Genomic DNA, 24,107 nt, shown 5'->3' with positions numbered 1-24,107 from the left:
CTAGGCAACAGCAAGGTGATCTGATAGAGGTGTATAAAGCCTTGAATGGTTTGAGCATGCTCAATGCTGATGGGATTCTGCCTCTTGCTCATAATAATCACCTGAGAGGGCAATTCAATTTGAGTAAAGACAGATGTAATATAGATGTCCGGAAATTTGTCTTTAGCCAGTGGGTAGTTGGTTGGTGGAACAGACTTCCATCCCTTGTTGTGGAAGTTGATAGCCTAAATAAAATTAAGGCTCAGCTGGACAGGTATTTCGAACAAATGGGGGGGTGAAGTGGAAGTTTTTTTTTTTTTTTTCTGGCTGATGCTGCATAAGCTTGCTTTCTTGCATCATATGCCTCTACTAATGCTAGTGTCAGTTCCTAAATTTACACTCATGATGGCATAATTTAAATTTAGACATTTTAAATTGATTCACCTTAATAGTACCAAAGAACAAATTGGTCCTAACTTCTTGGCTATTTGTAACTTATAGTGTAATTAAATTCCACAGTTTTGATTTGTTTAAACTTCCATTTATATTACCACATAAATGAGAGCTTACATATGCTCAATGTTTCCTACATTCTATTAATATTTTAAAAATAAACAAGGTTTTACCTTTTATTCAGTCAGTAGGATTTCTTCTTTACCAAATTTTCTTATGCGAATAAATTGCGAAATGATTTGTTGAAACAAAATTACATAATTTAAAATAATTTAAAACTCATAATATGTTCCTCACTATTGACTCACAGACAGTCCAACACCCCAGGATCACAGCGGTGAACCCGATCCCAGAAATATTAATCCCCCCCATGCAACCTCGTGTGAAGGAAGACATTTTGTCATAAACGTAAATTTGGAATACGAATAAAAAGACTATTTAAATGAGATAAAACAATGAAATTGAAGAATTCCTCCCTTAAGCAGACTAAAACTTTTCAACTAATGTCATGTTTACAGGATGGAATGAAAGTAACGAAACATGTGTATGTTCGGAATCTTATAAATAGGAGATTAGTCTTTGGTACGCATGCATTTGAATGACCACGAAACAGATATGAGAAATGGACAACGAATGTTAATTGAGTTTTTTTGTATTTTAATTTCTAAAGTCTCGGCAATCAATAACTTAGTATAATTATGTTGAATATTAAAAATTTTGGCTTCATTAAACAGGAATGTGTGATTTTCATTTATCGCATGGAATGCTAGTTCTGATGCATTCGCACGTGATGCATGGACTGATGCTTCATGTTGCTTAACCCTCGAGTTTAAAATACATCTGGTAGACCCAATGTAAGAAGAATCGCAATCCTTACAAGAAATGTGGTAGATGACATTGAACCCTGTGGAGTCCCACAGGGTTCGGTGTTGAGCCAACTTTTTTTTTTGTATATTTATCAATGATATTGATGAAGGTATATCAGGCTTAATGTCAAAGTTTGCAGATGATACAAAGGTTGGCAGGGTTGTTAATGACAGTAATGGCAGTGTGCTACTGCAACAGGATCTAGATAATTTGGGCAGATGGGCTAAGAAGTGGCAACTGAAGTTTAATCCTGACAAATGCAAAGTACTGCATATGGGTAGAAGTAACCCCAGAGAAACGTACCAACTGTGTGGTACGTTTCTCTGGGGTTACTTGTTTTGCCGTTGCAGATGAACTCAACAGTTATTTTGCATCGATATTTACAAATGAAAAGCCTTTTGTGGCAATGGGAAATTGTGGGAGCGAAGTTAAAAAATATGTAATTAATGATATTGAAATTTCGCAAGATTATTTAATGAAAAAACTTTCAAGCCTACAGACTAGTAAGGCTCCTGGAGTTGATGGAATATACCCTATAATCTTGAGAGAGGCGGCAAGCGAGTGCATTGAACCACTGAGGCTGGTTATGCGAGCATCACTAGACTCTGGGGAGATTCCCTTGGATTGGAAAAGTGCAAATGTATCTCCCATACATAAGGGTGGCTCTAAAAGTGAAGTGGGAAATTATCGACCTGTCAGTCTGACTTCAGTAGTAAGGAAAATCATGGAGGCATTGATCAAGGGTGGAATTCAGGATCATTTGGATCGAATTGAAATTCTCAAGGATACTCAGCATGGTTTTGTAAAGGGAAAATCATGTTTAACAAATCTGGTTCGCTATTTCGAAAGGGTCACTCATGAGCTGGATTTAGGGAATAATTTCGACATTGTTTATTTAGATTTCAGCAAAGCTTTTGACTCAGTCCCACATGAGCGGTTGCTTTATAAGCTGGAACAGGTTGGAATCACTGGAAAAATCCTTAGATGGATAGAAGGATGGCTTCAGGGCAGGAGGCAGAGGGTTGTGATAAATGGCTATTCCTCAGATTGGGTTGATGTAAGAAGTGGGGTTCCCCAAGGATCAGTATTAGGACCACTGCTGTTTTTAATTTTCATAAACGACATTGATGAAGGGATAGAGGGCGTGATGTCTAAATTTGCAGATGATGTTAAAATTGGTAGAGTAGTTAATGATCACTGTCAAGCTGAGCTTCTTCAGAGAGACCTAGATAGACTTCAAGAATGGTCAGAAAAATGGCAGCTGTGCTTTAATCCAACAAAGTGTAAGGTATTACACCTGGGAAACAGTAATCCCAAAATAACTTATTCACTTGGTGGAGTTCAACTAAACCCAGTACTGGAGGAAAGGGACTTGGGTGTTACGATACGGTCAGACATGAAATTCTCTGAGCATTGTAAACAGGTTGCAAGGAAGGCCCATGGTGTCCTATCGATGATCTATCGAACTTTTGCAAGTAGAGATAGGGACGTGATAATCCCATTATATAAGGCTTTTGTTAGACCGCACCTAAAGAAAGACATCGAGCTTCTTGAAAGGGTGCAAAGAAGGGTAACTCGCCTGGTGAGATCGGCAAAAGGGCGTCCGTATGAAGAAAGACTTCGAATATGTGGGTTGCAGAGTTTGGAAACTAGACACCTTAGGGGAGATTTGATTGAGGTGTTTAAGGCTCTGAGAGGCATCAGTAAAATGAATGAGGACAAAATTTTCAAGATTATAAATGATGCTAGAACTAGGGGACATAAATTCAAGTTACGCGGGGAAATGTTTAGATTGGACTGCAGGAAGTTTTATTTTAGCCAGCGAGTTATAAATTACTGGAATAAGTTGCCTTCATGGGTGGTAGAGGCCGACAGTTTGGGGAAATTCAAAGGTCATCTGGATAGTACTTTCGGGTAAGGGAAGCGCATAGGTTGAAAGGTTTAATTTCCTTTTTATTTTTTTTTTTACTTTATTTATTTATTAATTATTATTATTTAGTTATTTATTTAATTTTTGTTTTTATCATTGTTTTGTTCGGATTTTTTTTTTTTTTTTTTTTTTGGCTGGTGCAGCATAAGCCATAGGCTTTCTTGCACCATACGGCCGTTACTAATACTAATACTAATACTAATACTGCATATGGGTAGAAGTAACCCCAGAGAAACGTACCAACTGTGTGGTACTACACTTAAGGTGGTAGAAAATGAAAAAGACCTGGGAGTAATTGTGCAGGCAGATATGAAGTTTTCTGAGCAATGCAGACAGGCTGCCAGGGCAGGTCATGGGGTTTTGTCAATGATATATAGGAATTTTGCTAGCAGGGAAAAGGAGGTGATTATCCCTCTGTATAAGGCAATGGTCAGGCCACGCCTTGAGTACTGCGTACAGGTCTGGAGGCCTCATTTTAGGAAGGATGTAGATTTACTTGAGCGGGTACAGAGAAGGACAACAAGATTGGTGAGGGGAATGAAGGGATCCTCTTACCAAGAGAGGCTTAAGTTCTGCAAATTGCAGTGGCTGGAGACTAGGCACCTGTGCGGTGATATGATTGAGGTGTATAAGGCCTTGAATGGGTTGAGCACGCTAAATTCTGATGGGATCCTTCCACTTGTTCAGATTATGAACCTAAGGGGGCATAAATTCAAATTAAGAAAAGACAGATGTAGAATAGATGTGCGGAAATTTGCCTTTAGCCAGCGGGTGGTTAATTGCTGGAACAAACTTCCATCTGTCGTTGTTCAAGTTGATAGGTTGAATAAATTTAAGGAGTAACTGGACAGGCATTTGGAGGGAATGGTGTGATATTTTTTTTTTTTTTTTTGGCTGATGCTGCATAAGCTCATACACATGCTTTCTTGCATCACATGCCACTACTACTACGAGGTCATTTGTTTGTTCGGAAGTCACTAGCACCATGTGATTTTTGTGTTACGGACTGGTTTTGCTACTATTTGCATTTCTTTACCTCTAAAATCAATGGCACAACTGAAGCAACTAAAAGCTAGAACAAATGATGTACTTATTCTCTTTGGACAAGTAAAACTACACAAACCCGGACACCCTATTCAGCCTATAGTATCATAAAAAAATTCTGCTTTTTCGGCCTTGGCGACACATTTATATTGGATTATAAAACTTTTTTGACAGGTATTAAAATATAGTATAAAGAATTATGATACCTTATATACAAATTTAAAAGACTGTAAAATTGAGGGAGGAGTTAAATTATTTTCCCTTAATGTAGTTTCATTATACACTAATGTTAATGTAATATATGCGCTGGATGTAATTGGGGGTTTATTAAACAATCACACTATTAGCATTAACAGTACGAAGTTGCCCAAAAAAAAGATATTTGAGCCAAATAAGTTACTGGTTGAGGCTAATTATATTTTATTTGAAAGTAAGATCTTGGCGCATTATAGCCTTAGTTGCTAATGCGTGAATAAAATCCAAACCAACCAACCAATTTGAAAATAAGATTTATAGACAGATTTTCGGTTTGCCTATGGGTTTAAACTTGAGTGGCCTAATATCGGAGTTGTATTTAGATAGATTAGAAAATATACATTTAACACAGTTTTTACCAAAAATCACATTTTATGGAAGATACCTCGATGACATCCTCATTATAACGGATAATGACACTACAAACAAAGTTTTGCAAACTTTTATAATATGCACATTAGGTTAAAATTTACTCTGGAGATAGAACAACAAGAAACAAAGTCCATAAATTTTTTAAACTTTACACTTAAGAGGGAGGGCAAAAATATTAATTTCAGTATTTATTGTAAGCCCACGAATACGGGGATATGTTCCTACACTATAGTAGCTACCGCCCATACTCATATAAAAGGTCAATCTTGCTAAACCAGTTCTTAAATGCATTCAAATACTCTTCCACACAACTTGCCCTACAGATAGAAATAGAACTGACGAATAGGTTCCTAAATAGATGATACCCAATTACCTCTATCAATAGTATTAAATTAGAAGCTAAAGACAAAATAATCAATAACAAACATAATGACAGGATTAATAAAAAAATATTTTATTTCAATGCCATATGTTGAACACTGGTATAGACAAATTAACAGCCTTTTTAGAGGTACAGAAATGCAAATAGTAGCAAAACTGCTCTGTAAATTATATGCTACACTCAAAATCACACGGTGCTATCGACTTCCGAACAAACACATGACCTCGTTTACCACATTTCTTGTAAGGATTGTGATTCTTCTTACATTGGATCTACCAGATGTTTTCAGTCCGTGCATCACATATGACTGCATCAGAACTAGCATTCCATGTGATAAATGAAAACCATACATTCCTGTTTAATGAAGCCAAAATTTTAAATATTCAACATAATTATACTAAGTTATTGATTGCAGAGACTTTAGAAATGAATATACAAAAAAAAACTCAATTAATGTTCGTTGTCCATTTCTCATATCTGATTCGTGGTCATTTGAATGCATGCATATCAAAGACTAATCTCCTATTTATAAGATTCCGAACATACACATGTTTTGTTTGTTTCATTCCACCCTGTGAACATGACACTAGTCGAAAAGTTTTAGTCCGCTTAAGGGAAGAATTCTTTAATTTTATTGTTTTAGCGCTTTTTTTTTTCCTTTGTTAGTTGTTGGCCCATCAGATTTTGTGGCCATAATACACCTCCCAAGGTTTTTGCACTACTCTGATTGAAGCCTGAGGCGGGATTCGAACCCGCGACCTTTGGGTTGCCAGGCAGGCACTTTACCCACCCGGCTAGCCTGGTTGGCTTGTTTTATCGCATTTTAATAGTACTTTATTTGTATTCCAAATTCGTGTTTATGACAAAATGCCTTCCTTCACTAGAGGTTGCATGGGGGATTTAATATTTCTGGGATTGGGTTGGGGTTCACCACTGTGATCCTGGGGTGTTGGACTGTCCGTGTGTCAATAGTGAGGAAAACATTATGAGTTTTAAATTATGTAATTTTGTTTTTATTTTTAAAATATTTATATTACCAGAAGCATTCTGCATTTGTGTTTCTTACTAAGGTTAAATGCAAAACCAGCAGTTCTTTTAAGGTCTCTTTCTCTTCCCTCCCTCGTGAATGCATCAGTTTTAACATACAGTGATTATTTTCATTATCAGAAGTGCCATCATCAAATTCTGCCTCTGTTATTTGTTTAAACTTGCTTCCTGTGGATCCCAACAACAATTCTTTTCAGAGTTGCCCACCCTGCTGGTAACTGATACAGGGATATTTCTGTTGGTATAAGTAATCATAAGTCACAGTCACAGACTGTGACTTATGATTACTTATTTCTCACCTTTAAATTCTGAATGTGAAGAAACTCTCAAAATAAACAGTGTGCTTTCAGTTTAGGCATTATTGTTTTACTTTGATTTTGTGATTTTTCTTTCTCTTTCATCCTGCTTTCTATTTTGGCAACAATAAAATTCTTAAAAGTAGAAAATTCTGCAGTCATATATAAGTATAGATTACTGATTCAACGATCTCTACCTGGTATATGTAGTAATAGAATTTAATTTTTGAAACAGAACCTTCAGAATACAGAAAAGGTTATCCAAGAGTACCAAAATCAGCTGCAATTCCAGACTCAGCTGAAGGAAGCTCTTGATCAAGATATAAAGACTTTTAGAATTGAATCTGAAAAACATTGTCGAATAATTAACCAGCTGCAAAGAGACCGAAATCGCTTTGTCAATGAAGTTGCTACATTGACATCAAAGGTTAGTGTGGATAATTTATACAAAATTGTTATTAAAATTTAATAAATGTTGAACTTCTCCTGCAAAGAGATATATACTCTGTTATGAAGAATATTGGCATCTGGTATAGAAAAACTAAAAATATTGAATATGGAATATGTTTGAATAAAGGAGTATTCAAGTTTCATATCCAATATGTTGGGAAAACAAAGCAACTAATATGTTTAATTGTTTTAACATAATGTTCAATATGTTCAAACCAAATATTTTCATGGTATATTAATACAGTAGAATGTCGGTTATCCGGAACAAATTTGAAAGGCTGATCTTTCTTCTTCTTTTTTTTTTTTATTAATAACTGTAGTGCAGTGAGCACGGGTTATAGTGATCATGTTTGCAAATTGAATTTTGATTCTAATAAGCAAAAGATTGAGTTTACTACCCATTTATAATAGATTGTACAAACAAAAAGCCTAATAAACCGAAAACTGCAAATTGTTTTTTATTGTTTATGATTGTGACCTTCAGAAATGTGCTTTAGAAAAATGTCACAGGACCTGGATTTTTTCGGAAACCATGAGTGAATTTCAGATTAGTTTAGCTCCAGATTCAGTAAGAATAATGTCAGTCTGAAACTGTGTGATTTATTATTTTTCTCAGTTTTTTTTTATGGTAAAATGTGAACGAAAATAAAACGCAGAGTTTTAACATTGCAACATAAAATGTAAATTAATAGAATTAGAAAAGGTGAAATTTTAGGAAATCTCTCCAAAGGGTTTAATGTGGGGGACTTCAACAATTTACGACATCAAGAAAAATTCCAGTGCTGTAACAGAATTTGTGTTGATTATGGATAGTGAAGGTCGGGGTTCGAGCCTGTGACCACCAAATACGGAGGATGCGGAAAGGTCAGGGAATGACCACCACATATCCCCAGAGCAATATGGCCTCAGTTGCTAATGCGCCACTGTATATATATATATATATATATATATATATATATATATATATATATATATATATATATGTAAACATAGCTATGCACACAAACCAGGCAAGATTTTAGAACTACTTTTGAAACACATTACCAAATAGCAGAATTATTTATAACAACCAGCCCGTAATAGAAGCATTAAAAGCCAACAACATCACCAGTATATCAACGTACGATTTTTACAGCCTCTTCACCAGCATAGACCTACCAAACTTAAAAATAGTTCTTGACAAACTGTACAATAACTACAATCACTTGATAAACTGCAAACCAGCATTCTGGAACAGCTTAACCAACCTCCGCATTGCAAACAACTATATTACTGATGGAAGAACCATCTACCTACAGATCAAAGGTACACCAATGGGTAGTCCAGCCAGCTGTGTCCTGGCCAACCTTTATTTATACTATGCCAAAACTGCTTTATCAACTGAACTATTAAGTATTTTTATTATTATTAGCTATATGGTGCAAGGAAGCCTGAGGCTTGTGGTGCACCAGCCGAAAAAAAATTCCCAAGTAACCCTGAGAGAGAGAGAGAGAGAGAGAGAGAGAGAGAGAGAGAGAAGTAAAAGGGAATCATCAAGAAAGAGAAGAATGATGATAATATCCAGCTCAGGACCCTGGGTGTGCCAAGCCCACGTTTGTTATTTGGTTTTTAGGAGCATTAGCAACTAAGGCCATATTGCTCCAGGATATGCGGTGGTCATTCCCTGACCTTTCCGCATCCTCCGTATTTGGTGGTCACGGGCTCGAACCCCGGTCTAATCAAGAAGCGTGTGCTACGCACTGCTGCTCCTTCCCGCCAAGCCCATACTCACCAGATGTGAGCCTCTGGGGATATGTTCAGAAACATTGACGACCTACTGGTAATAAACTGTAACAACTTCATACAACAGTTTGCCAACATTTACCCTCTAGAACTGACTCTAGAAAAAACCAATGACAACTACCTAGATCTGAATATTAATATTAATAGCTCACAAACATCCATCGACATCTACAATAAAAGAGACTCCTTCAATTTCAATAAAGCATAATATAATAACCCTATATAACAAGCTGTTAAACAATCAGTTTCCGACAGCCTACCTTCACTACCACTTCAACAAAGCATTCCAAATCTTAAAATATAAGAATATAATTAACCAACCCCTAGATATTACAAATATACTAGCATAATGACATCCTCTACATCCAGGCTGTGTAAATAATGTATAGGCAGTACCCCTTAACCTTTTTGGTGTCTCACAGTCTAGAAAACTTGTGCCCACCAACTGGTTATCATAGGAGTATTTTTTATATATATATATATATATGTAATTATATTTTCATCATGATTGGTAATAAAACCTAAATGGTAATATAATGGTCTACCTCCGCCATTATTAACATTACTGACAAACACTTGAGACAGTCCCAGAAATTACATTCAGGGCCTACTTCAGGAACAGGCTATCAACCCCGGACTACCCGAGCACTACTAATCCCTCTCATCTTCACACTACTTTTTACTGTTCTGAATCCCTATCTTTTATTTCTTTTGCACGATTTGGTTTCAAAAGCAATATCAAGATGCTATTTTGTATGTTATGCCTTCTCCCCTATCCTGGGACACTTAGCCTCATTGTGTTTAATCCCCCCCCGTTCACCCCATACATCTTACTGCTTTCCAGTGCCTGAGGTCGCTTTTACACACATACCATATAGTCATTGAAACACGCACGTAGCATTCTTTCCCCTCACTGCAGCACACCAGACGACACCGTCCCCTCTTCTCAGGCTTGCAAAATCAGTAAGTACAATTCCTGACCGTCTGCTCCATCTCGTGATTTCAACTTTCAATGATTTTTAGTATTGCTTTACTATCTATATTCCTTATTATCTATCATTTTTCCGGCTCTGTCAGGTCAGCCATGATATATACATTAGCATTACGATTAACATGACTTCAGAATATCAATAATAAACTAAAAAGCCTTGTATCTTTTTACCATCTGCTACGTATATTTCATGTTAAAAACAGAGGCATTACTTTTTGCTGCATTTTGATTGGTTTTGACAGCTAGCCCTCGTTAACAACATTGAAATCATTTGAAGTACAGCACTAAGTACTTATAATATGTTTTTGACTTTTTGTTGCAGGTTCGAATTGTGTTATTTTATGACTGCCTTTCTATGTTATCTAACCCGTTGGTTGATTACACTACCTGCTGTTCTCTCCACATAAAAAGCATAACCAACTAGCATTTATTTATTTATAGTCGTTGGGTGCCTTCTACTCTACATACTAGTAACCCAGGTCTATATTCCATCATATATTTCTCTTATTACCACTCCTGTACTTATTACTTATATTCTCTCTCTATATATAAATATATATAACCAATAATTCATATAAAAATAAAACATAAGCCAGTAGTATGGCAAAAAACAGTAGAGTGAAAGTTAACATAAAATTAAAAATAAATCAACTGGGAGGGGGAGGTAAAAGTAACAAGACAGAAACCATAGCCGAAAGTCCCCAAATAATTTAGAGCTTTAAATCCAATTAATAATAATAATAAATCCAATTTAAAATAATGCCAATTATATAATAATTTAGCAGTACCCCCCCGAAAGGTACCAGTTCTAAAAAAGGTGAAATATCACCAAAAAAGGGACTAAAAATAACTAATAAAAGAAAACAAATTAACAAAATATAGACTGACCATTATGCCCCATATTGACAGAGGACCACGAGGCCAATAATGGTCATGGAATCGCTGCATTTCAATCACTATACAAATCGTCACAAAGGCGAAAGATCGAAGGACCAAACCACCCCTTCTTCCTCCGATTGATCCACAAATGCAGAGGATTTGCATAGCGGTGGTCCTTATGCAGCGAAAAATAAACTATAGAACAGACAGCACTCTAGAGCAGAGACACACCACTGACATAATGTAAGCTTAGCCAGCTTATATAAACAGAAAAAGGAGAATAGATGGTGGCACAGGCGCTGCTTTTTTGCATATCAACCCACTACTACCACTGAATTATATTTAAATAATGACTTAAAAGTTAGAATGTAATAACATAAAATAAAATTAGGAAAATAAATAAATATTAAGTTATCATCACTCACTCACTCACTCACACACACACACACACACACACACACACACACACACACACAGTGTGCCGACCTGGCTAGCCGGGTAGGTAAAGTACCCGGCTAGCCAGGTCGTGGCTAGCCGGGTACTTTACCTACCCAAAGGTCGTGGGTTCAAATCCCGCCTCGGGCTTGGATCAGAGTAGTGCAAAAATTTTGGAAGGTGCATTATGGCCACAGAAGCTGATGCACCAATCACTAGCAAAAAAAAAAAAAACAGAGTGTTTCAAAAGTGATGGTCAATAATTTAAAGGTGAACTGTACAAACTGCAATATGCAAAAAAAGCCTAGTAAACATGAGTCCTTAAGTGAATGAATCGTTTTCGTGATATCGCACATTTCTAGTTGGGATCCACTACTGACTTGTTTTTTTAGGTTATGTTATGCTCATTCTCTCCCTTTCCTCTTTCTCAATGCTCTGAGACATAGCAGGCATACTAGTACTTGTCAAAGGATAGTCAACATGGAAAGAGGTTACAGCAACAAAGATTATGCGGACATGCACTTCATGTATGGTAAAGCCAACGGCAGTGCACTGGAGGCTGTACGTTTGTACCAAGAAACATTTCCCCGCCAAAGGCAGCCCAACAGGTGCACATTCATCAGGGTACAAATCACCTTAGAGAACATGGGCACTTTGCACATGGAGTATGAGCAGGTAGGCCCAGAAGCACACACCTGATGTTGAGGAAAGGGCGTTAGAAAGAACATCCTGTGACATGTAACATCTGTAAAGTCCTGTGGTATTCAAACCAAAAATTAAAAATGTATTATCTTATGTTTAATAAAACCACCCTTAGCAAAGGATTCACAGCTTTTTGCTAAACTAGTGCTCCCATAGTCAGTGGCGGATCTTAAGAGAAAATGTGCATTATCTCAAAAATGGTTCATTTATGGCCTGGTGTTCACTGGGACTTTTTTGCTTATTTTAGTTTGTACTTTTCATCTTTAAATTATTGACCATCATTTTTGAAACACCCTGTATATATATATATAAAATATTTTGTATAATATTGAAGATAATAATATAGAAGATAATTCAAGCAGACAATACCAAGCTGGATTTAAAGAAACACAAGGGATATATAAAAAAAAAATTATATATATATTACGTACATAAAACTTATCGTTTTCTACCCACAATCTAGATGACTTCAACTGGGGCCCCAACCACCCAGACTGAAGGCAAAAAACGACAAGGAGTTCTCTGTTTCTGTAATGATCAATATCTGCTGAGGTATATAAAAATTATTCAGAGATTAAGTAATTTGAATCTAAACCAATTAAAGGTAGTTAAAAAATTTTTAGAATCTAAAGAAAGATAGTATAACTGTAAGCATATATTGAACATCATTGACCCGACAGAGAACATAATTTAATAATTAAAATAAGAATAAATGTAAAGTATAAGGCATATCTACCATATCCAGGACATAATGTAACAACTAGTCCTCATGAAATAATAATCCCTCTAGTGAGTATATATGTGGTGACCCCTATGTGATGGATATGTTAAAAATATTTAATTAAAATTAAGTTAACGCAAAGAGAAACATGCAGATAGTAAGAAAAATAAAAACTAATAGAGTAGGAATAATAGAACCTGAACTCCATAAATGCGAAAATATAGTAGTACAAATAAGAAATAGTTTCTCCTACATTCTCGGATTACCCTAATAATTTCGGAGAAATGAGGACAAAGAGTGTAGGACAGCTTAAAGACAATACAAGATATAAGTTGTAGCTCGGGTATGCCCGGGATCGCAAACCCTTTTCTATAGAAGGACCCTGAGCTGAATTTGCATGTCACCTTAGTGTGAACTTAAGTATATACAGTGTGATTATAAAATAAGATAAGATAAAATAACATAAAATAAAATAAATTATACACTATAATTTGTAGGCCGGTGGGCACAAATTTTCTAAGCCGTAAGACACCAAGAAAGCAAAGCGTATCCGATGTACATAATATACATAGCTCTAAATTCGTAATTATGGTAATTATATTGAAGCAGTGGGTTCAGGAAATAAATTTTTGAAATTAATTATATTTATCGCCTTCCTGAAGTGGTATTTCAGGTAAGCGATATTAGATTTAATCAAAAATACATGACTAATAATTTGAAAGATATTTGTGTTTATAATATGTTTCAAATTGCCAAACTACATAAATCTAAATGCAAAAGAAAATATAGTAAATCTAAAACATTTAAGAGCGACCGAGAACAGCTAGGGGATTTCATAGATTTATTTAAAATTTGGGACACCGATCCTATAAACATTGGTAAAATACATAATACACTCTTCACTATTAAACTTAGTGCACTTAAAGCCCTAAGCAGGAAAGCTAATAATTATGTCTTTGGATCTTGTCACCTTATGCACATTATACTAGACATTGTTAAATTCAGAATTTTGAATATTAACAAGCAACCAGAAAACTCTGTCCTTGTCTTATATTTTCAAAATAAAATGATGGATAATTTGGATATACATAGAACTGTTAACTTACGTAACGACTTGCTACCTATTAATAACTTACATATTAATATCAGGTTTAGATATGCTAAACCATTTGTTCTTAAAGTAGGAAACTATAAAATAATAGCTACAAACCTTCACAATATTAACACTGGACAGGATATATGTGTTTGCCACAAGCCTTCATTTCTTAGATACGTAGATCCTAATCATAACCACATTATAACTGGCGATTTAGATATAATCCCATATCCTCAGCTTAGAGATATTTTATCACTTGGTTTTAAGGTTCGACCTAATCTACCTATTAATAAATCAACTTTTAAAAAACTGTTATATCTAGATTTATTAAAATATTGCATAAGATCTGCATACAAATATAACATACAAGTTGAGGCATACCACATGTGGCTGTTCACAATGCTAAATATCATATTTTAACAAATATAATCAATTGAAATTCAGACCAGATAATCTAAATAATACAAAATTAATAAATAAGCAGATCAAAGAAATACACAAACATTTTGTAATTACTCCAGTTGACAAAGCTGCTTGCAATTATGCAATTATATGTGCCGTATTTCCCCCTGTATAAGATGCACCTTTTTTCGAAAAATTTGGGGTCTAAAAACTGGGTGCGTCTTATACAGTGGTTGTAGATTTTTTTTACTTGCATTTCCCGCTTTTTCACCCTTGTTGTCGTTGCACTCATTGTTTCGCACTTGTAACCGGTATATTAGGCCACGTTCTGCCCAGAAATGGGCTCAGAAAAGATGTTCATACAGTGCTGAATTCAAGTTAAAAGTGATCCAGTTTGCAAAAGTGAATGGAAATTGTGCTGCTGAACATAATTGATTTTGATTTGGTAGTTGATGGCGCATCGGCTTCTGTGGCCATATTGCACCTCCCAAGATTTTTGCAGTACTTTGATCCAAGCCTGAGGCGGGAATCGAACCCGCGACCTTTGGGTTGCCGGGCAGGTACTTTACCCACTCGGCTTGCCCGGTCGGCCGCTGCTGAACGTAAGTTTTGTCCTCCTCCAACTGAGAAAACAATCCGAGACTGGCTACGGGAAGAAGAAACCCTACTGAAAATGCCACGGCAGAAGAAGGCCATTAGAGGCAAGTCAGCAAAATGGCCTGATTTAGAGAGGGAATTGAAGATATGGATTGAAGAGCAAAGGGCAATTGGAATTCCTGTGTCCACAAAAATGGTTCAGCATGAGACAAGAAGAATTGCTGATGGAAACGAAGTTACTGATTTTAAAGGAGGACACAATTGGTGTTTCAGGTTCATGAAACGGAATGGACTAAGCATGCGTACATGCACCAGACTTGCCCAAAAGATGCCTGAAAGCTATGAGCAGAAGGTTTGTCATTCAATGTCGGAAGACACATCAGTTTGATTTGGGACAGATTGCAAATATGGACAAAGTCCCCCTTCAATTTTATGTCCCAAGTAATAGAACTGTTGATAAGAAGGAGGTGAAAACTAACTGTGAAGACAAGTGGACATGAAAAGAGCCATTATACAGTTGTTCTAGTTTGTTGTGCCGACGGAATCAAGCTGCCTCCTATGCTGATTTTCAAACGCAAAACAATGCCAAAAGAAGACATTCCTCGAGGAGTGATTGTCCACATTCATGACAAGGGTTGGATGGATCAGGATGGGATGAAGATCTAGTTTGAGAAAGTTTGGAGCAGGAGACCAGGTGGGCTCTTACGCAAACCTGCCCTATTGGTGCTTGATCAGTTCAGGGCACACATAACAAAAAATACAAAGAAGATTGCTACAGAGCAAAAAACAGAACTTGCCATCATATGAGGCTTGACATCCCAGCTCCAACCACTTGATGTCAGCATTAACAAACCCTTCAAAGCTGCCATGAGAGACGAATGGAACCAATGGATGAAGTCTTCTGGGGACAATTTACACTAGCAGAAAGAATGAAGAAACCAACTATAGGAGAAGTTTGTATCTGGGCGAAACGATCCTGGAATAATATCAAGATTGAGATCATTGTCAAGTCATTTAAGAAGTGTGGCATTTCAAATGCCATAGATGGAACTGAGGACGAGGCAATATATGAAGACAGTGATTCATCATCAGACACAGATGAGGACAAGCTAATGGATGGGAGTTTTGACAGTGTTGAGGAATTGTATGAATTTTATGATGAATAAAACTTGAGTTCAATAACTTTATGTAATACATTTTTTTTTTTCAAATTTCGGGCCCCAAAATTAAGGTGTGTCTTATACATGGGGAAATACGGTAAGTCATATTACAAAGAAATTATTAAAAATGAACTGAAGTCCAGTAGTACATACAAATACATAGCATCTTCCCCTAATGTAATAATCAAAAAACTAATAGCATTGCATAAAAAATTAAAGTACAATAACCTAAAATATCCGTTTATATATGGTATACCTAAATTTCACTAAATCACGTATTGCATTTAGATTCATAACATCATGCAGAGATAGTTATGCTAAAATTCCAGGTAGAACATTAGAAAAGTTACCTAAAACTATATTAAATAATGTAAATAAAACTATTATAATAAATAAGAACTTACCGATTCTAAATGCAATAAAAAATAACAATATTCAGCAAATACAAATATATTACTTTAACTGTTTATTCACTAGTATCAATCTCGACAATTTAAAAGATGTTCTTCAAAAACTATATTTGGAACATAAAAATGCTATAAAGTTTGATTTAACATACTATGATACTCTAATAAATTTATGTATTTTTAATAATTATGTATATGACAGAACTTCATTATACTTACAAGTGAATGGCACCCCTATGGAAAGTCCAGCATCCTGCATAATTGCAAACTTCTATCTATATTCTACAGAAAGAACATTCCAAGATAACCTGCTTATGTTCAGATACGTAGTTGATCTAAGTGTGTTTAATTGTCTGCATTTCATTCAGGATTACAGCAGATTATATCCAGAAGAACTTGTATTGGAAAAAACTAATAGTTTTGATATTATACAAATTACCTGGATCTTCGTATAGAAATATTCTATAATAATATAGATGTAAATGTATATAATAAAAGAGACGCATTTAATTTCAATGTAGTTGGCCTTACAAACTGGAGATCTAATATATCGAAATCAGTGCATGCTAATATCATTTTATCCCAATGCCTGAGGATTGCTTCTATTTGCAATAAAAAGACAACCTGTGCAGCAAACATAATAGCATTGTACAATAAGTTGATAAATAATAATTTCCCTATCGCTTACCTGAAATACCACTTCAGGAAGGCGATAAATATAATTAATTTCAAAAATTTATTTCCTGAACCCATTGCTTCAATATAATTATGGATTTAGAGCCATGTATATTATGTACATAGGATACTCTTTGCTTTCTTGGTGTCTTACGGCTTAGAAAACTTGTACCCACCGGCCTACAAATTATAGTTATAATTTATTTTATTTTATCTTATCTTATTTTATAATCACACTGTATATACTTAAGTTCACGCTAAGGTGACATGCAAATTCAGCTCAGGGTCCTTCTATAGAAAAGGGTTTGCGATCCTGGGCATACCCGAGCTACAACTTATATCTTGTATTGTCTTTAAGCTGTCCTTATTTCTCCGAATTATTAAGGTAATCCGAGGATGTAGGAGAAACTATTTCTTATTTGTACTACTATATTTTCGCCTTTATGGAGTTCAGGTTCTATTATTCCTACTCTATTAGTTTTTATTCTTCTTACTATCTGCATGTTTCTCTTTGCGTTAACTTAATTTTAATTAATTATTTTTACCATATCCATCACATAGGGGTCACCACATATATACTCACTAGAGGGATTATTATTTCATGACGACTAGTTGTTACATTATGTCCTGGATATGGTAGATATGCCCTATACTTTACATTTATTCTTATTTTAATTATTAAATTACGTTCTCTGTCGAATCAACGATGTTCAATATATGCTTACAGTTATACTATCTTTCTTTAGATTCTAAAAAAATTTTAACTACCTTTAATTGGTTTAGATTCAAATTACTTAATCTCTGAATTTTTATATATCTTAGCAGATATTGATCATTACAGAAACAGAGAACTCCTTGTCATTTTTTGCTTCAGTCTGGGTGGTTGGAGCCCCAGTTGAAGTCATTTAGATTGCGGTTAGACAACGATAAGTTTTATGTATATATATATATATATATATATATATATATATATACATAAAATATATATATATATGTTATGTATATATATATATATATATACATAACATATATATATATATATATATACATAACATATATATATATCTGATAATTAAAATAAATATGATATTTAAAATAAAAACATAGCCATATTTATTTATTTTTATTACTTTTGCCTAACTTTTACCTCACATAATATATATATATATATACATATATTTATTTTATTGTTTTTTTTTTTTATCCCTTGTGTTTCTTTAAATCCAGCTTGGTATTGTCTGCTTGAATTATCTTCTATATTATTATCTTCAGTATTATACAAAATATTTTATACACATTATGGTCGTAATGCATAATTGCTCTAGCAAGTGCATTGGCCCATAAGTATTAGTTACACTTTGTTACAATTTATTACTTTCTTTCCATATTACTCATATAAATATAAATATATATATATATATATATATATATATATATATATATTTTTTTTTTTTTTTTTTTTTTTACTGGGCTTACTTTATGGAACTTTAGTGTCCCAGAAGGCAGCTCAGCACAAAGTATTAATGAATAGTGCAATTGGCCTGTCTCCTTGTGGGATGGGAACTAGCCAGTGAATTTCCAGTTGATTTTCTGCTGGCTGATTGCTAAGTGACCAGCCATACAACACAGCATAATGCTCAACACAGTAACCTGTGAAAAATGCATGACTGGCTACACAGAGATGCTATAACAGATGATATCGATGGATTTTAGGGTGATCCTGGGGAACCACCTGGACCAATGGCGAGCAATTTTTTTGCACGAGGGCCAATTCAGGAGGGAAAAATGTTTGTAGGCTGCATTGTAAATCATTATTTATATATATACATATATATATATATATATTCTTTATTTATCATTAATGATATTACAAATTGACCAATACCATCAAACTGTGCAAGTGCCTGCATTGAGGCAGCCACTATTATTATATATAAAATATTTTATGGGATCAATATTACAATGTAAAATTGTTTAATAATATTTTTTATAGAAATATAATAATTATTTTATGAGTTTCATTTTTCTTTCTTGTTCTCAAAATTGGGCTGCATTGTAAAGCTAGGACATCATGAGACTTGCAGGCCATGTTTTGTTCATCACTGGACTAGAAAAACACATACACATAGCTATCTGCATGTAAAACTTCAGTAGTCCATCTATTGACTGCAATAGATGGATTTTCATGAAATTTTATATTTGGGGCTTTTATAAAGATTTATAATTGTCAACATAGAAATTTGTCATATTTTTATTTTCATAAAATTTTCAGTCAACCGTTTTGGTTTATAACTGAAAGGTTCTAATGTAACTGTGTTTTCAATTCAATGTTTGATATTATTTGATAAGTTAAAAATGAACATCAAATTTTAAGTGTACATTCTGTTAGTCCCGTGGAAGATATTGAGATAAATTCTGATTCTGCCTCCCCACTCCCACATACAAATCATATAGTTTCAGGTGTTTGGACATCATTCAAGAAAAGTTATATTGACCTCAGATTTTTAGTACATGCATTTATTGGTCTGTGAGGAGGTTTTATGTTCAGTTTATATCTTCCATTTCCCTCCCGCAGTTATACTGAGAATGGCAGCAAAAGAGATCAGCAAACCTTTAACCATAACTATGAGAGCATAATTGGATCCAGGCAGGAGGGGCTCATATTGACTTGAGATGTGTGAATGTTTCCCCAATTCACAAAGGGGTAGTGAGTAATACTTTCCTGAAACAATTTCTGTTTCAGGAAAATAATGGAATTACTGGTTAAAGAAGTAATACAGGACCATCTAGACAGGAATGCAGTTATGCTGAAGTCACAGCATGAATTTGTTAAGGGGAAATCTTGTGTGACCAATCTCATTGGATATGATAGAGTAACAAAAACACCAGTTGCAAAAAATAATTTTGACATCTTATACTGAGATTTCAGAAAATCTTTTAATTCTGTTGCACATAAAAGATTGCTATACAAATTGAAGTAGTAGGCAGTTGTGGGCATTTATTTTTCCATAGCAAATTACTGCTATGGATAAATGGATGATTAAGTGGGAGTTGACAGAGATTGGTTGTTGATGGCCACTGCTCTTATTAGCCTAATATTATTAATGGAGTCCTCCGGGGTTCAGTGCTGGGCCCATTGTTTTCAGTATTTATTTATGATATTGATGAGAGCATATCAGGCTTAATATTGAAATTTTCAGACGATACAAAAGGTTGGCAGGAGGTGGTTAATGATAATTAGGGTATGCTACTGCAAGATCTAGAAAAAATTAGACAGATGGGCTGAGAAGTATTAAATGAAATTTAACATTGGCAAATGCAAGGTACTGCATATGGGGTGTAGTGATTCCTGAATAACTTACCAAATGTGTGACATAACACTGAGGGGGGTGAAGAACAAAAAATACCCGGGGATGATTGTGCAGTCAGACATGAAGTTGTCTGTACAGTGCAGGCAGGCTGCCAGGACAGTTTATGTGTTTTTGCTAATGATATAAAGGAATTTTGCTATCAGGGATAAGGTAGTGGTTAGACGACATTTTGAATACTGTGTACAGGTCTGGAAGCCTCAATTTAAGTGATTGATATTAATCTGTTTGAACAGGTACAGAAAAGAGTAGTGAGATTAATGAGGAATACAAAAGGGTATCTTACTAAGAAAGGCTTCAGTTCTGCAAATTGCAGTGTCTAGCAACTATAAACCTGTGAGGGTATCTGATTGAGGTATTTAAGGCTTTGAATGGATTGATTAAGCTAAATGTTGATGGCATCCTTCCTCTTGCTCAGACAACGCACATAAGGAGGCATAACTTTAAATTTTGGGAAGGATGCTTTCAGAATAGATGCATGTAAATTTGCTTTCAGCCAGTGAATAGTTGATTGCTAGAACAAACTTCTTTAAGCATAACTTACCTCTTTGATATCTGCTGAGTTTAAAGGAAATTAATGGTAAATGAATAAAATAAAGAATAAGAATGGTAGGGCATTACCTAATAAGAAGGGAAACTCATGCAATAATTGCCAACTAAAAATACCAGGAAATGTTTAAGGATAGACATGAAAATTAAAGAAAAAAAATATTTGTAGTAAAACAGTGGTATTAACATGTTCACTGCTTCCTTACACGGTGCCTCCATAGCCAGGTGGGCAGGAGCAGCAGTGCGTAGCACATGCTTCTTGATTAGATCGGGGTTCGAGCCTGTGACCACCAAATACGGAGGATGCGGAAAGGTCAGGGAATGACCACCGCATATCCCCAGAGCAATATGGCCTTAGTTGCTAATGCTCCTAAAAACCAAATAACAACAATAACAACAGCTTCCTTACACAAATATGCAGTATCGGGTTTTTAATCCATTTGGAGAGAGCACCACCTTACTTTAGAACTTTTTCTTCCTGTTTGACAGAAGAAACACGGGATATTTTTGTCAAGCAATCTTCACCAAAGTTCTGATTAATTCAGTTATAGTGAGAAGAAAGTCCAAAACTTTCTCTGTCCTTTTTAGTCCATATTGGTTCAATCCCATGGTTTTCAATCTCTGGTCAAAAAGAGGTCATCAGAAAAACCAGCAGCAAAAGTGTTAAGCTACTCTTAATGCCACTCTTTTATTATTTAATGCTAGTGCTAATAAGCTACTATTGCTATTTTATTAAGTAGTAATTAAGTATTAAAATCAGCTGATATTTAAGAAGTTAAGGGTAAAGGAGCTATGCTAAAATATTTAATTTATATCAAGCTTTATGAAACCAGAAACTCTGTTATGATTGCCCTTAGTAGTCCTGTTTAATAAATTTTTGCTGTTTGAAAGATGTGCTCTGTAAGTAGTGTGTAATGTAGTATAGTATTACTAGATTGATATCAGGTAAAGACTGTTATATTGTAGTAGTTCTTACTTGATACTAATATTTTTTAAATAACTTTTTCACTAATTTTTCATTCTAAGAATCTTTCTAAAAGTTAAAAACTCATTTCCAGATTACCACACTTTTAGATGAAATTCAAATCCATGAGAGCAGAGGTGTAGAATTCAAGAAACAAATTGCAGAAGTTACAAGCAGCTTGAAACAAATGAAAAACTTATATGAAGCAGCCTGCAGTGATCGCTATATGTACAGCAAGTATTTCAAAGAAGCCCAAGTAAGATCTGTTTTGAAAAACCAAATTTTTATTGCCACAGAAGGATCACATATAAGAGGTTTTTTTCAGGCCATTCAATATAGACCGACAATGAGTGCTTTTTGCAGACTTTGATTTATTACAAAAAGCCATTATTGTTTTTTGCCAGTCATATCATCTAAGATGCGTTTTTTTTTTTTTAAATTCTATTTATTTATTCTCGATACATTAACTTATTTTTTCTTGGGAAAGGTCACCAAAAAGCTTTAACCCTCCAGGGTATAAACAGAAAAGAAATTTAAACAGAAATTTATTTAATAAGAAATATTACTATTTGCCCTTGATCCTCAAAGGATTTTTTCATAGAAAGGACAGGATCTGAACAAATCATGACTGGTGCCTCCATAGCCAGGAGCAGCAGTGCATAGCACACGCTTCTTGATTAGACCAGGGCTCGAGCCCGTGACCACCAAATAAGGAGGATGCGGAAAGGTCAGGAAATGACCACCGCATATCCCCGGAGCAATATGGCCTTGGTTGCTAATGCTCCTAAAAAAGAAAACCATATAACAATAACAAATCATGACTAAGAGGCTGTGCTGTTTCACTTAGTATGGTCTTTATTTGCGCAGTGTACAACTAAACTTTTTATAACTTAAAGTTCATCTAGAAACCAAAATTTCTGGCCCTTCCATATTTTTTTTTTTTTTTTTTTGATAACTTGAATTTCTGTAGCTCTTAATTTTTATAAATCAAATAAGATAATTTTTCCCAGTATAATTTATTATTTTTAAAAGATTTCTGACAAATATAAAAAGGTCAAATGGAAACATAAGAAAGTCTAGACTTTAAGACTAATTAATTGAAATTTTTTTAAGAACTCAGATCAGCTAGAGATATAATAAGAAAAAAAAAAAAACACCAGCCATGTTAAAGCTACCTGAGGAAAAAGGAAATTTCCTCAGATAGCTTTCTTCCTTTCTTCATAGCTCATTGATTACTGAGGCCAGTTTTTCATGACGCATCATATTCAGTTACAGAGCAACTTTTTATATACAACAGCAAGAGATATCCATGATTTATAAAATTAAATACTATCGTACCACTTTGAAGGAATAGTTGCAGGTTGCAACCAGTAATGCTGAAGAGGTGCCAGTTGCTGCCTGCATATAAGTGAATATATGCAGGTGGTAGTTGGTGTCACATGGCATATTAAGAATAAACCTACAGTATCAAGTAAATGTAATTTCAGAAACAAATAAATATATAAATAAGGAGGAGCTTACACTCACCCAGGGAAGCATAGAAGCACAGTCTCTTGCTTAAAGTATGGTGCAACTACTATCAGAAACTAGCTAGGAAATCCCCACATCACTTAACCCAGTGTCCAAATGCAGATGCACACTAACAAAGAACCCAAGATAAAGAAATTTTAGGGGAACCACAGTGACCACAAAACTCTGTGGAAATTTCTAAACACTTGCATTTCCGTCATGGTGTACTAACATCAAAAGAACTGTGGATGCCTCTATGTGAGTGATCAAGACAGATGTGACAACAGAAAATACATCTTAAATATGGTTATCATTCCAATAACTAGGAAACAACTTAAACAAAATTAGAAAAGGGTAATTATATCAAAGATATAAGGAGACGGGGAGAGCAGAAGAATAAAAGAAAAAATATCTGAGTTTGCTAAAAGATGAAAATAAAACCTGACTTGATCAAATAATTATTTATAAAATTAAACACAATTATACAACGTTGAAGGGATAGTTGTTAACTGCAACCAGTAATGCTGAAAAGGTGCCAATTTCCACCGGCATACAAGTTAAAGTTAAAAATAAAACTACCGAGTAAAAATAAAAATTATAAAAATATTAATTAAATTTCATAAATAAATAAGCAGATGCCAATACTAATCCAGGGAAGTAGAGTGGCATGGTCTCCTGCTTAAAGTAAGATGCAACTACTGTCACTGTTCTTCCCTGGGTGAGTGTAGATTTCTGCTTATTTATTTCTGAAATTTTCTAATTTTTATTTTTAATTAGTAGCTTTATTTTTAATTT

General features: G+C 34.7%; 1 protein-coding gene across 2 annotated transcripts in view; it reads left to right on the top strand.

Moving 5' to 3' along the window:
* Nucleotides 1-24,107, top strand: part of LOC150089815 (uncharacterized) — a 193,177-nt gene that overhangs the window by 119,473 nt on the left and 49,597 nt on the right. For both annotated transcript variants that reach the window (XM_090368833.1, XM_090368832.1), the window contains exons 10-11: nucleotides 6,861-7,052; nucleotides 21,898-22,059. In XM_090368833.1, the coding sequence (XP_090224959.1) occupies nucleotides 6,861-7,052; nucleotides 21,898-22,059 (354 nt within the window). The remainder of the gene's footprint in view (nucleotides 1-6,860; nucleotides 7,053-21,897; nucleotides 22,060-24,107) is intronic.

The sequence above is a fragment of the Mastigoproctus giganteus genome, chromosome 2 (assembly GCF_048544385.1).
Source record: "Mastigoproctus giganteus isolate SK-2022 chromosome 2, ASM4854438v1, whole genome shotgun sequence".
In the NCBI taxonomy this organism is placed as follows: domain Eukaryota; kingdom Metazoa; phylum Arthropoda; class Arachnida; order Uropygi; family Thelyphonidae; genus Mastigoproctus; species Mastigoproctus giganteus.
The sequence above is the reverse complement of the archived record's forward strand: the minus strand, read 5'-3'. Positions and strand labels throughout refer to the sequence as shown.